Here is a 15223-nt window from a genome sequence, read left to right as displayed (position 1 = left end):
AACAATATTTTCAAAGATTCCAACTACCCGTATTTTGATTGGCTGTTAGTTAAAGTATAGTGTGTCTCTCTCCGCAGGGCATCTACGAGGAGAACGAGATCAGCCGCAACGCCTTGGCGGGGGTGTGGGTGAAGAATCAAGCCAACCCCATCATGCGCCGAAATCACATCCACCACGGCAGAGACGTGGGGGTCTTCACCTTCGACAACGGACTCGTGAGTATTTTTCAGATGCCATCCTAACCTGGCAGCATCAATTTCCCGTTTTTTTTCAATCAATCATCAAAAAGTTTCACTTTCTTCTCAATAGATGGCGCTCTTTACTAGTCTACCAATATCACGGAAATAATGTCAAATTTATTACCTTGTCATACTTGCCAACTTTACAAGTTTTGGCGATAGACTCCCGCTTCCAGCTCCCGATTTCCCGTTTTTTACGATTTTCTCCCGTTTTTGCAGTTTTTTCAGTCAATCATCAAAAAGTTTCACTTTCTTCTCAATAGATGGCGCTCTTTTTTAGTTTACCAATGTCAGGGAAATAATGTCAATTTTAATACCTTGTCATACTTGCCAACTTTACAAGTTTTGGCGATAGACTCCCGCTTCCAGCTCCCGATTTCCCGTTTTTTACGATTTTCTCCCGTTTTTGCAGTTTTTTCAGTCAATCATCAAAAAGTTTCACTTTCTTCTCAATAGATGGCGCTCTTTACTAGTCTACCAATATCACGGAAATAATGTCAAATTTATTACCTTGTCACACTTGCCAACTTTACAAGTTTTTTGCGATAGACTCCCGCTTCCAGCTCCGGATTTCCCGTTTTTTAAGATTTTCTCCCGTTTTTGCAGTTTTTTCAATCAATCATCAAAAAGTTTCACTTTCTTCTAGATAGATGGCGCTCTTTTCTAGTCTACCAATGTCACGGAAATAATGTCAAATTTATTACCTTGTCATACTTGCCAACTAAACAGTTTTTGATGGGAGGCTCCCATTTTTTGCCTCCATCTCCCGATTTTCCGTTACCCACCATTTTTGCAGTTTTTTTCAATCAATCATCAATAAGTTTCACTTTCTTCTCAATAGATGGCGCCCTTTTCTAGTCGTCCACCAATGTCAGGGGGAAAGAATTTTTCCAATTAATAACTCACATTTAGCAAAAATGTATTTTTGGAAGCTTTCCACATTGCATGTTAGACGAAACGCGTGCTTTGCCGAAAATGGCAGCAGATTTCAATCCTTTTGCATCTTGAAAATATTTTAATTATTTGGAAAGTTTGAAGTTATTTTAACATGTGCTACCCTATACCTACTTATTTTATGTTTTATTTTCATAAAATCTTGATTTTTTTGGGGGGTATTAGTAATTAAATTTTTGTAGTGACTTTTTTGGTAGAGACTTAGCTTACATCTGCGAAAAATCTCTATTTCGCTCTAAATTTAGTATTTATGTTATTTAAAAGCATGATTTAATAATTTTGTTGTGAAATATGTATCTGGTGGATCAACTATATATCTTTAGTGGAATCTCCTGTTTTTTTTTTCCTTCAAAAGTTGGCAAGTATGGGATCTGACACTTTTGGACTCTTTTTAGGGTGTCTTGTGCAACAAATGACGAATCTATTAAAATAGGAACTGAGCAACTATTCAGGATTGAAAATTTTCCTCACTTTTGCAGAACTCTGCTTTTTTTTAAAGGTTTTTCGGCAGTTTTCAAGATATATATGATCCTGTCGAGAAATTGTGCCATTAGCATACTTGCCAACTCTACTGTTATTAACGGGAGACTCCCGTTTTTTGCTTCCATCTCCCAATTTCCTGTTTTTTAAGATTTTCTCCTGTTTTTTCAGTCAATAATCAAAAAGTTTTACTTTCTTAATAGATGGCGCCCCTTTCTAGTCTATCAATGTCAGGGAATAAGAATTTTTCCAATTAAGTTAGTTTAACTCCGTTAGTAAAAATTAATTTTTTGGAAGCTTTCCACATTGCATGTGCAACGAAGCACATGCTCTGCCGAAAATTGCAGCAGATTTCAATCTTTTTGCATCTTGAAAGTATTTCAACTATTTTGAAAGTTAGAAGATATATTAGCATGTACTACCCTATACCTACTTATTATATACATTATTTTCATTATATATTGATTTTTTTTTTCGGATTTTAGAAATTAAATTTCGGTAGCTACTTTTCTGGAAGAGACTGGGGAATGTACAAAACTTTAAGCAAGTTCACTAATTATTATTAGATTTTTCCTTTTCAGTATGTTTTTCTTGCCACTACCAATTAGCTTACATCTGCCAAAAATCCCCATTTCACTTTAAATTTAGTATTCGTGTTATGTAAAAGCACAATTAATAATCCTGTTGTGAAGATATGTCGCTGGTGAATAACCTATATACCTCTAGTAGAATCTCCTGTTTTTTTTTTCTTCGAAGGTTGGCTAGTATGCATTAGTTTAAATAAAGTTTCATTATTTCAAAGACATGTGAATGAAAAAATTAATTTATTTCGGTGACATGCCAGCATCAAATAGGTGCATCCCCGAAAATGACTCGCCGTGTTTGCAGGATTCAATCCTTTAACATCCCGCAAACATTTCATTTCTTCTCACAGTTGCAAGCTATTTTACAATATGCTACCTTTAATGATCTCAATTGAATATTTATTTTATGAATTAATCAATTATTTTTACAAATTAAATAGTAACTGTCTTAATAATTGTGTCCTTTAAAGTATTATTTACTACATTTCATGATGTCCTAATGCAGGGTTGCCACACTACAGGGAAACTTGAAGAAACAGGGACTTAAAATCAACAAAACACAGGGAAAATCCAGGGAATTTTGAACTTTGCTCAAAAACCTGGAAAATACAGGGAAAATAATAATTTTTTTAATTGAAGTGGCAAAAATCAATGCCCAAATATGTCAAGTACCAAAAAATATATCGATTAATTAATAGTAATGATGATATTAATGAAGTTCAGAAATAAAGTAATTTTTTTTTTTAAAGTGAATATTAAAATGTTGATAACAAATCGGAATCTTTTTATTGTTTTACTTAACATGTAGCTTGAATTTCATGATAATTTTATTTAATTCAAAGTGTATGAAATGAGTTCTCAATATTCATTGTTATGGTTAAGAAAAATCTTTTTTTAATTAACTTGCATGAAAACTTAAATATATTCAGTCACCATGCTATTATATTTCAGTTATTAGGAATTCTTATTTGTTTCCCCTTATTTATTTTTTGTTTCGATTTTATGCTCTGTGGGGAAATTATCAAGATATATATCCTTATTTTCAAGCATCAGTATTTGCTCGTTTTTTATGTTACATTTTCATACAGGGAAAAAACACGGGGAATATTTTTCCAAAATCGTGTGGCAACCCTGTAGTGTTTGCTCATCCTTTTCGTTGTTGATCTCTGCTTCTTTCAGGGGTGATTGTGTTTCGGTATTTTACCGAATTTTCGGTATTTTCGGGCGTATTTCCGGTATTTTTATGTCCGAAAATACCGGAATTATGTTTTTTTTTTTGTTATGCTTTTATCTCCCTACCTCCGCAATTTTTAAAAATTATATAATACTCATCAAATATATCTGCAAGAGCCTTAAGATGGACACCTATCCCTTAAGATGGACAAATAAATGTCAAGATAATTTGTATAACACCAGCTCAAAAGTAACTTTGTAACACATTAAACATTTAATCACATGTACGCACGATATTTTGTTTCAGAACTATTTAATACTATGGCAAAGGTGCACTTAAGTAATAAGGGTCAAAGATCCCCCCCCCCCCCCCGTTCTCGCTTTGAAAACTTTCAGGTATTTTTTGATGAACACACAATCACCCCTGTATTAATGAAGTTGATAGTAAAATAAAAAATGTTATTCTTTTTTCCCTAAAGTAAATATTAAAATTTTGATCATAAAAACAAAAAAAATGTTATTCTTTTTTCCCTAAAGTAAATATTAAAATTTTTGATCATAAAAACAATCTTTTTATTGATTTATTTAACATGTATCTTGAATTTCATGATAATTTAATTAAGAGTGTATGAAATTAGCCCTCAATATTCATTGTTCTGCCTAACTTATACACTTTTAGGTCCAAATAATGAATGTTTATGAGAAGTCTTTTTTTTTTAACTTGCATAAAAAATTAAATATATTCAGTCATCATGCTATTATTTCATTATTATGAATTCTTATTTAATTCCCCTTATTTATTTTTTGTTTCGATTTTATGCCCTGTGAAGAAATTATCAAGATATTAGTGTTCTTTTTCAAACATCAGTATTTGTTCGTTTTTAATGTTTTATTTTCATACAGGCAGGGGTAGAAGTAGTCCTATATTTCCTATATTTTCAAAAAAAGCATCAAAAGTGTCCTGTATTTCCTGTATTTTTGCCAATTGTCCTATATGTCCTATATTCCCATAGTTTGTTATAATGATTTATAGAAAATGACTATTGAAAAGCCTTTAGGTTACTTGACTTGCACTTTATCTCGCAAGTTGACAAAAGATAATTCAAGACTGCTTAAAAACAAGATATATTAGTATCATTTTTTTTTTTTAAATGTCTGCCGGTAAATGTCTGTTTAAATTTTGTCGTAAGTGTCGAGTATTTTTGACAAAATTTAAAAATTGTTTTAAGAGAAAGCTTCAGTTAACCATATTTGGTGACAAGCTCTCCAAACTTTTGATAAAGCACTTTGTTAAAGAATCTTCACTAACACCAAAATGCAGTGAAGATTCAGCCATTATTGACAAAAAAATAAATAAATAAAAAGAAGATCTATTTAAAATATTTAAATGTAGGTAATTATTAAAAAAAATAGAGAGAGATTAATGTATATATGTTTGAGGAATGGGGATTTGATGTACTTGGCAAAAGATGAAATGCAGAAAAATGTTTGGAAAAAGCTTTTCCAAAGTATAAATAATTAATGATTGTAAATAGTTGTATTAAATGTAAATAGATTTCAGATTGTCTAAATTTGTTTTAAAATATTTTCGTATATAAGTAAACTTATTTTCGTATTACATTATTCTTTCAGGAAACTCATTCTAAGTATCATTTTTATTTGAGTTTTTAAACTATATGCAGTATGATTCATTGATAATAATTGATGCGAAAATAATTAGAAAAAATAAACTATGTATTGTTTATTTTTTCACATCAAAATCATTCATAAAACATGCGTCCTATATTTGTCCTATATTTTTCGTGGAAAATGTCCTATATGTTACAAGTCGACCACTTCTACCCCTGTACAGGGAAAAACCACGGGGAATATTTTTTCCAAAATGGAGAGGCAACCCTGTAGTGTTAGCTCATCCCTTATGTGGTTGATCTCTCAGGGTTCGTACGCTCCTTCAAAACTCCTCCAATACTCCTTCATTTAGGAAATTTTTTGAAGAGCCCTTCAAACTCCTTCATTTTGGTTGTAACTCCTATAAAACTCCTTCTTTTTTAGTTCAAATACTTCGATTGACAACTAACTTCGTCACAAATGTGATTTTAATGTAGTCATTTCGTGCATTTATTTTTTTTTTTTTCGATTTACAAATCGATTTACAATAGTTAATTCATAAAAGTTGAAGGTGAGAATTTTATTAGAAGACTAAGACATTTCGTAAGTGAAGTAAAACAAGGTTTAAATGGTGCTTGGCTGTTTTTTCAAGTTTTATGATTACTGTTTTTTCCTCCACCACCCTCTCGGCAGCAAAAGTCAAGTTGTCTAATTATTATTTAAATATTTAAAAATACATAAGTAGATGTACTATATTAAGTGATTGCGTTAAAAAAAAAACAATTGTTTAGTTAACTGTAGCTATGATATTGTAAAAACGGTCATCAACAAGTGATGTCATGCCTTGAGGAGGAGACGGGCTCATGACATTCTGACGAGGGGAAGAGAGAGGGTGACAAAAAGTGACATCTCAAAGTTATTGTAACAATATGTTTGTGAAAAATATGACGTGACAAGAGGAGGAGTTTGGGGTGAAGTGTGACACTTTGCAATAAGGGTACAGATGGTCAAATATATTGAAAAAGAGTGTGACATCATTAAATGACACTCCATTAGTACTCCCTCAAAATCTCATTTTATTCCTTCAAAACTCCATCATTTTATTTCTGAAACTGAGTACCAGTTCTGAACGGGCTGTCTGGTATACTGTATGTCGTTCTGCCTTAGCCTTAGGAGTGGTAACTCACTGCTAAATACTGTTGATTTATTTCTTATATTGTTAACATAATCTAGAGATTTAAAATTAGGTTTTTTTAAATATTAATGCATGAATACAATTTTATATTTTTATGTAATATATATTTATGTAAAAATGGCATAACAGTATGGAGTGGCAACCCTGTAGTGTTAACTCATCCCTTTCGTTGTCGGTCTCTGCTTCTTTCCCCAACCGACTTGTTTCTGTTCCAGGGCTACTTCGAGACGAACGACATCCACGACAACCGCATCGCGGGGTTCGAGGTGAAGGCGGGGGCCAACCCCACGGTGGTGCGATGCGAGATCCACAACGGCCAGACGGGGGGCATCTACGTGCACGAGAACGGGAGGGGGCAGTTCATCGAGAACAAGATCCACTCCAACAACTTCGCTGGGGTCTGGATCACCTCCCACAGCAACCCCACCATCAGGTGAGAGAGAATGGAAAATTACGGGGATCATGCTGTGCCAGGTTGCATTTTTGCATGACTTTGAACATATACAGAGATGCATCGACACACTCATGCATTTTGCACCTTGGCAGAAACTAACTCTGTAACCACATGAAATACAGTAGAAGACCGTTATAACGCCGACCTATATAACGAAATTCTCTATAAACCGCAGTGCTTGTCAGAAGTAAACAGTAGGTTTTAAAGTCTAAAAAATCCCTCTGTTTTGCTTTGCAAGCATAAAAATGGTTAGGCAAATTAAATTTTGAAAGTTTTTCATCTTTCCATCTTATTTCAAAGCTTTTAGATGAAAATTAGTAAACAAAAGTAGTAAACAAAAAATACCAGATGGCTCTTGAAAATGCGGCTGTCACACAAATCATGAAGCTAGCAGCAGTGCAGGATAATTTACTTTTTTAGATTGTGAAACATATTTGTGAATGACTAATTATAATATTGGTGCTTTAATACTCGTTGTAGATAAAACTCATTCTGAAGTGCTAATATATAGATATGTTCTGAATATTGGTTTCAAAATGTGTGAAATGACCTATATAACGCAAAATCCTGTATAACGCAAAAGCTCTGGTCCCAAGGTGTGCGTTATAACGGTCTTCTACTGTAGTGTAATAATGGAATAAATTCCAATAGATTTTCCTTTTGACTCATAGACCATTTTCACCTCTCGAGGAATCTATTATATTAAAATCCGAGTGTATGTATGCATGTGGACCACTTTAAATACAGAGAAAATTCATAACAGGAGGGGTTTACTAGCATGAGAACGGGAGGACAGTTCATTGAGTCCATTGAGACTCAGTTCATTGGGAACAAAATACACTCCAACAACTTCTGGGTCACCTCCCACAGCAACCCCACCATCAGGTGAGAGAGACATTCATAGACTAATAATAAGAGTAGACCGAGCTATGGCAACCCTTTTGCTGCTCATGAACCAAACCATGTGACTGGTGGATATCCTAGCAACAGCAGGCTACGATCAACGATCGCGAGAAATAAAATAAATACAATGGATGAAACACGGAAGAATGATCTCTTATGGAGTCCGATTTGTAGATTTGTTATTCTAAGTTGTAAATATTTTGTTAATATAGCGAGTTTTTCGTTTACATAGTAGTGTGCATTTTCTTTAGTCAATTTCAATAACTCTCTAAGCAATGAAAGATGCGAGCGCCCCAAAAGAATCGGCAAACGGTCAGATTTTTACCTACACTTTCAATTTAAGATACCGATTAGTACATTTTTTGCGTAAACGCAAAACGTTTACTCCATTACGTTTACGCCAACGCTGACGTAGTAGTTCCGAATGAAATTAAAGTTCCTGAAAACTGCGATCAAAAACTAATTACTAATGTCAAAATAATGCATAACTGAGAGGAAAACAGTTCAATCATCTCTGCACCTGGGAAAAAAATTATAAAAAAAAATACATTGTCTTAAAATACATGTCGAGTGCCAAACTATAGATAATCCTGCCATCTAGCATCCATGCTGCCAAAGTCTTCGCCAAGCCTTCCACTAGTAACATGATGTATCTATGAACCAATTTTTTCATCAGCAAGTCTGGGAAAGCTCGGTCTGCTCTTATTATTAGTCTATGTGTCGAAGCTTTGAAATTTAAAGTATCGAAAATATTTTTCAAATCTAAAGATTATTTCTGCAAGCTTAGCTCGCACTAAAAATATTGAAGAAAATGAGCACATCATTTCTTGAATGTTGCAAGCCTTTGCTTTATTTTCCCGTCCTTTAAGAATTTGCACATTTTTGTATGGCAACAGTGGATATGTTTTGTTAGAACAGCCAAGTTTTGATTTGAAATGTTTTAAGCAAAGTTTTAAGAAATGTTATAAGAAATATTAAGAAATAAAAGTATATGAATGGACAAAGTGGTGTACACTTAATGTCGTGTCTAACATTGAATATAAAATTGCCGTTGCACTTGAAAATTGTCGTTAATATCTTGATATCTAGGCATTTAGTTATTTATTGTAAAAAACCAGTAAAATTTAAATAAAAAATTGAAAGAAGTATAGTACAGAGAAAGAATTTAGGAACTACTTTGATATACCCCCCCAAATCGGAAATTTGGCGACTTTTTTTCTCACTCATTGTACAAAATACAAGAAAATACTAAATTTTGGCAACAGCAAAAACCTAAAGGCTGAAAAAACCTAAATTTGCAACACAAAAATAAGAAACAGCAACCCTAAAATGTCCGTAGGGAATGCCCATAGACTAATAATAAGTGTAGACCGAGCTATGGCAACCCTTTTGCTGCTCATAAACCAAACCATGTGACTGGAGGATATCCTAGCAACAACGGGCATTGATCGTAGCAGACAATCAACGAGAAATAAAATAAATAGAATTGATGGAACACGGAAGAATGATCTTTTATGGAGGCCGATTCGTAAATTTGTTATTCTAAGTTGTAAATATTTTGTTAATATAGTGAGTTTTTCGTTTAGATAGTGATGTGCGTTTTCTTTAGTAAATTTCAATCACTCTCTAAGCCATTAAAGACGCAAGCGCCCAAAAAGAATCGGCAGACGGTAAGATTTTTACCTACAATTTCAATTTAAGACACCGATTTTTTTGCGTTAACGCAAAACGTTTACGCTATTACGTTCACGCCAGTTCCAAACAAAATAAAAGTGACTGAAAACTGTGAAAAAAAACTAATTACTAATGTCAAAATAATGCATCACTAAAAGAAAAACAGTTCAACCTCTGCACCTGGGAAAAAAATTATTATAGAAACACGTTGTCTTAAAATACAGGTCGAGTGCCAAACTAGAGATAATCCTGTCATCTAGCAACCTTGCCGCCAAAGTTTTCGCCAAGCCTCCCACCAGTCACATGATACATCTATGAACCAATTTTCTTCATCAGCAAGTCTGGGAAAACTCGGTCTACTCTTATTATTAGTCTATAGATATATTGCTTGAAGAACAGAGAATGAAAAATTACTGGGATCATGCTATGCCAGGTTGCATTTTTGCATGACTTTGAACATATACAGAGATTCGTCGACGACACATTTGTCCGTTTTGCACCTTGGCGGAAACTAACCCTGTGTAACCACATGAAATAGTGTAATAATGGAATAGTTTCCAATAGGTAGCAGTCAAAAGAGCAAAGTGATTTTTTTTTCGTTTGACACATAAATCATATTTTTTTCTAGTGTATTAAAATCCGACTGTTTGTATGCATGTCGACCGAAATTTTCAAGAGTGCCAGAGAATTGATGATCAAACCGTGTATCGAAAGTTTTGAAAATATCCGTGTCACGTTTAGGCTGGTTGCACTTTTATGTAACACATTAACTGTGGAGAAAATCCATGACAGGAGGAGCCTACTAGCTTGATAATAAGAGGGGCCAGTTCATCGAGAACAAGATGAAACTAATCGTATCCTGAAATCCAGAACTTTTTTCCTTAAATTTTTTTTTTTTAAAAATAAAGATTTAAAAAAAAAAAAAAAATTCCTTTTTTTTTCTGTTTTAAAAGTTCAAAATTGTTAACATTCGATAATTACTTGTTGAAAGCACTTAACCTTTCAGTTCTTTTTTTTTTAAACTTTTTTTTTTTTGATTCCACATGCTATGCCTAAATAAGCATTTTGCTGTTATTATGCGGCAATCTTTTAACATCCACTTTCGGTTAAGGATCATTCTTTTTTTCTTCTTATATGTATGCAATATTAAGTTTATTGGACAAAAATATAAAATTATTTTTTTTCTACAATATGATTATTTATCATATTGATTGTCACATTGCGTAATAATGAAACGTGACATCCGCGTTCTACACGCCGCAACAGATTATCTCTGACCTTTGTTTTAGAGTGATGGAGATACTTTCATTTTGATTGATAAAAAATTAATAATTAGTGAAATCGAAAAAAATTGTTAAGGACTTTTAAGTCCGAATGCAAAAACCGGAAAGGTCGCGGTCCCAAGTGTTCTGGTTTAGATGTTCCGTACTGTTCGTATGTTGCTCGAGCTTCTCGAGAACACCAGAGAATGGACGATTGAATCAAGTATCGAGACTTGAAAATTTAAAGGACCATGTTTAGCCAGGCAGGGTTCGTACGCTCCTTCAAAACTCCTCCAATACTCCTTCATTTAGGAAATGTTTTTTGAAGGGCCCTTCAAACTCCTTCATTTTGGTTTGAACTCCTTCAAAACTCCTTCTTTCTTAGTTCAAGACTACATAATCTTCCTCTATAACAGAAACTTGAAATATTTCGATCGACAACTAATCTTCGCCACAAAGGCGATTTTAATGTAGTCATTCCGTATATTTTTTTTCCTCACAAAGATGTGATTTACAAATTGATCATAGAAATTATAAAAGTTGAAGGTGAAAATATTATTACATGACTACGACACTTCATAAATGAAGCAAAACTTGCTAAATTGTGCTTGGCTATTTTTTCAAGTTAAATGATTATTGCTTTTCCCTCCACCCCACTCTCAGCGGCAAAAGTCAGTTTGTCTAATTATTATTTAAATATTTAAAAATACATACCGTAAAATCCCGAAAGTAACCCCCCTATCGATTATAGCCCCCCCCCCCTTGTTTTGTGGAAAGTGAAATCACTTTAAAATCCTGAATATACCCCCCCCCCCCCCTTCACCTGAAACTTTTCCGATCATCTTCATTTGCCACTCCCTGCAAAAAAAGGATAACATTTTCTGCTTTACTTGGAAAGCATTTACAAAGGTTTAGTTTCCCCCTCCATGTGCAGTTTTGCTTTTCTAAAAAAAAAAAAGAAAGAAAGAAAACACAATGATTTAAAGAAAACAAAAATGGTCTCCATAGTTTATTCCTTCCAAAATGTCTAGACTCCTTTTGATGCAAGGGAACCCTTTTTTTTTGTTCATAAGTATTACAAAAGAACTTTATACGGTTGTACTGCTTTTTATTCCATTTGGAAGGAGCATTTTTGTTCTGATTTGTGAAACTGAACGATCTTCAACACGGCGCCATTTTGAAAACGTGACGCCATTTTGGAAACGTGTTGCTTAAAAAGTAGCGCGAAACTTAAAAATAACCTTTTTTAAAGGAGAAATAATGTAATTGAACGAGTTTAGGATCATCATAAATGTAAACTTTACTAAATCGAGTAAGAGATTTGTCTGTGTTTGCGTTCGCGATTTTTGTAAAGCTCAGTTTTCGAAATTACAATCTTCGTGACGAATTTACGGCCGTGATTGCGATTTTCGCTTCTTTTCTGAAACAAGAACATTAAGATTTTAATTCTTTTAATGTAACCTTATTACTTTCAGTACATAATGAATTTTCAAGCGATAAATTATATGGGTTTTGCCAACTTAAGGTGCAAAATCCTTTCTTTCGAAAAAAAAAGTGCGCCCTCATGCAATTTATTACTACTAAAAAATTATGACAAGTTTTTATTAATTAATTTCTCTTTCTTCATTAATAGTAACTCTTATTTACTTATTATTTCTTTTCTGTACTCTAAAATTAATACTACTAAAAGCAATTATTTTCACTAATTTTTCTGAAAAATCTCGATTATAACCCCCCCTTCTGAAATCAACAAGTTTTGTTTTGAAAATAGGGGGGGGTTACTTTCGGGATTTTACGGTAAGCAGATGTACAATATTAAGTGATTGTGGTAAAAAAACAATTGTTTAGCAAATCGCGGTTATGATATTGTAAAATGAGTCATCCACAAAGATGTCATGCCTTGAGAGGGGAGACGAATTCATGAAATTGTGACAAGGGGAAGAGAGAGGGTGACAAAAAGTGACATCACGCAGTTATTATAATAATACGTTTTTAAAAATATGACATGTGACAAGAGGAGGAGTAAGATCGAGTGTGACACTTTGCGACAAAGGTGAAGGGGATTGAACATGTTGAAAAAAAAGTGTGACAACATTTAAGGACAGCCCATTAGTACTCCTTCAAAATCTCATTTCACTCCTTCAAAACTCCTTCATTTTATTTCTGAAATTTAGTACGAACCCTGCCAGGTTGTGCGTTTTGACTCCAGACAAATGACTTCGAGACCAGCAACATCCATGGAGATAAATGACAGTAAAAATTCATTTATTGTCGTTTTGAAAGAAAAAAAATTTATGCTTTCATATATTATTTGAGATGTTTAGTATCAAAAACAGCTCAATCCATGAATTTTCAAAAGTGAATTTTTTTCTACCATAATTTCATACTTTGTCCATTCCATCAGGCCGCTAAGCGATTTTTTGAATGAAGCCCTTTCTATCGAATCAAAATCTGCCTCCAAAACCGGTTCAATCTATTGCTACCATAAAAATTTAAGAGTAACAACGTCAATTTTTGTAATCAGTGGTGTAACCAACTTTTTTTTTTTTTTTTTTGATCACATAGGCTAGTACCTGGCACAAAAGAGGTTAACCGTGTGACTTGAATTTAAATTTAAACTTTAAAAAATAAAAATAATATAAGGCCGATCAGCTTTTAAACCCCCCCTCAGTATAAATTATTTTTATTTAAATTATGAGATGATATTAATCATTTTAAAAAGAAAAACATGCATGGAGTTGCATGCTGAATGTTTTCAAAAGAGAAAAAAAAACTTTTTGAAAATGAAGTTGGCTGAGCGTGTACGAGAAAGAACTTTTGGAAATCATTGCTTCAGGAATTTAACACATGTTTCTCGAGCCATTAAATCACTAGTATTCTTCGTTCCATTTTTGATTTAGAGACCGAAATAATTTTCAAGTACTTTTAAAAAGTATTTTTAGTACACGAAAAGAACTTTCATAGTTTCTAATACACATAAGTAAAACCATATTTTTTTGCAAACATGTGCTGCACAATGAACATAAGCTTCGCTAAAAATTCTGTACTGTGTTACAGATTTCAATCCTTTTGCATCCTGCAAATGTTTGAATTAATTTAATAGTTGCATGCTATGATCACTTGCGCTGCTTCAAAATAATTTGTTTTAATTTTTATTTTAATAATTTATTTATTTTTTCATCCTGATATTATTTATTACTAAATTAGTAACAGTTGCAAATTTTTGTGGAAATACCAAACTTTAAACAGATGTGTACTTTGTTGTATTTTTTCATTTGTTTTGAGAAAAAAAAAATGTTTTACGAAGTTGAAAGATTTTTTTGTACTTAAACTTGATTTCCATGATGTTATGCTCAAACTGAAATAATTATATCATGGAGGGTACAACTAGGTAACTACACATAATTAATTTTTTTTTCTTACTGCTTCAAAGAAAATGCAGTAGATTAATGTGTTTTCTGTATTTTTTTAAGAATTAGGACTTCACTTAAATGTTATTAAATTACCGTTACTAAGTTCATAATTTTGAGTTTCATTGTGACGCCTGAAACCATTTTAAAGGACCTCTCATCGACCAATCATATGGTTTCTGAACCTGACTTTGATTTTCAGGAGGAACGAAATCTACAATGGCCACCAGGGAGGCGTGTACATTTTCGGAGAAGGGAGGGGACTCATAGAGCACAATAACATTTACGGTAAGTAGCCTTTTCTCATTTATTTGTCATGCATGTCATTTTTTTTTCGCCGATATTGCAGTTCCGAATTTTCCATCTTTAGGATCGCAGAACTCCATTATTATTTTAATTTCGAGAAGGATAGAATTATGGAACTTTTGTTAACTCACAATAATTTCAAATTGCATGTTTGTTGTGTATTTTTTGTACTACAATAATCCACCTGAAAGTGCACCCCTTACTGGCACTTATGGCATGCTGTCCCTCGTATAACGCGATACTTGTACAACATAGTTTTAATGTTACAGGGTAGAAAAATTGAATTAAATACTACACGATTTTGAAAATGGGATCTGATTTTCATTCAATTGTATAATATTGAAAAAATTATGTAATACTAACTCTTAAAAGGTTTTTATTTTGTTCACGTGAAGCTGATACAAGATATTGTTGTTTCTGATACAGTGCAGAACCTTTTATCCGGAAACCAAAAAACCGGGAAACCAGAAAACCGGCAACTTTTTCCCAATTTTCCCGCCATTTTTTAAAAATACGCCATTTTGGCAATTTTTAAAAAACTAAGCATTTTTTCTGAAATACCAAAAAGAATATCAACGATTTCCTAATAAACACCATATTACCCACGGAAAACTCGAGAAAATATTTGCAAACACTAATTGCAAATGGTTCCCCTTTATGCGGGGCAAAATTTCTGAAATATTTTCTTGAATTAAAAAGTACATTCGTAAGTCTGAAATTTTCGTGTTTTATTCTTGCTGAAAGCTAAGGAAAGGATTATTGCCACATTCTAATGCAGTATTTTATTGAATGGGCTCTATTTAAAGGCGTTTGGCGTAAGTGACGTCGCAAAAGTGTGGAAAACGCCAAAAACCAGATTCGCGAATTTTCCGGATAGTTAGTTGATCGTGAAATCTAGAAATCCATTAAACGCAAGACTAATAACGCTGCAAGAACTCATAAATCAAATTTCTGTTAATATTAACGATATGCAAAAGCATT

At 33.1% G+C, this 15223-nt stretch overlaps 1 protein-coding gene across 1 annotated transcript in view; it reads left to right on the top strand.

The window, feature by feature from the left end:
• LOC129233029 (F-box only protein 11-like) overlaps nucleotides 1-15223 on the top strand; it is a 95708-nt gene that overhangs the window by 47900 nt on the left and 32585 nt on the right. Inside the window, exons 10-12 of the mRNA XM_054867113.1 lie at nucleotides 78-215; nucleotides 6449-6666; nucleotides 14139-14224. Of these exons, the coding sequence (XP_054723088.1) occupies nucleotides 78-215; nucleotides 6449-6666; nucleotides 14139-14224 (442 nt within the window). The remainder of the gene's footprint in view (nucleotides 1-77; nucleotides 216-6448; nucleotides 6667-14138; nucleotides 14225-15223) is intronic.

This window comes from Uloborus diversus, unplaced genomic scaffold, assembly GCF_026930045.1.
Source record: "Uloborus diversus isolate 005 unplaced genomic scaffold, Udiv.v.3.1 scaffold_15, whole genome shotgun sequence".
Classification (NCBI taxonomy): Eukaryota; Metazoa; Arthropoda; class Arachnida; order Araneae; family Uloboridae; genus Uloborus; species Uloborus diversus.
Note: the sequence above shows the minus strand (reverse complement) of the source record. Positions and strands in the feature narration are given on the sequence as shown.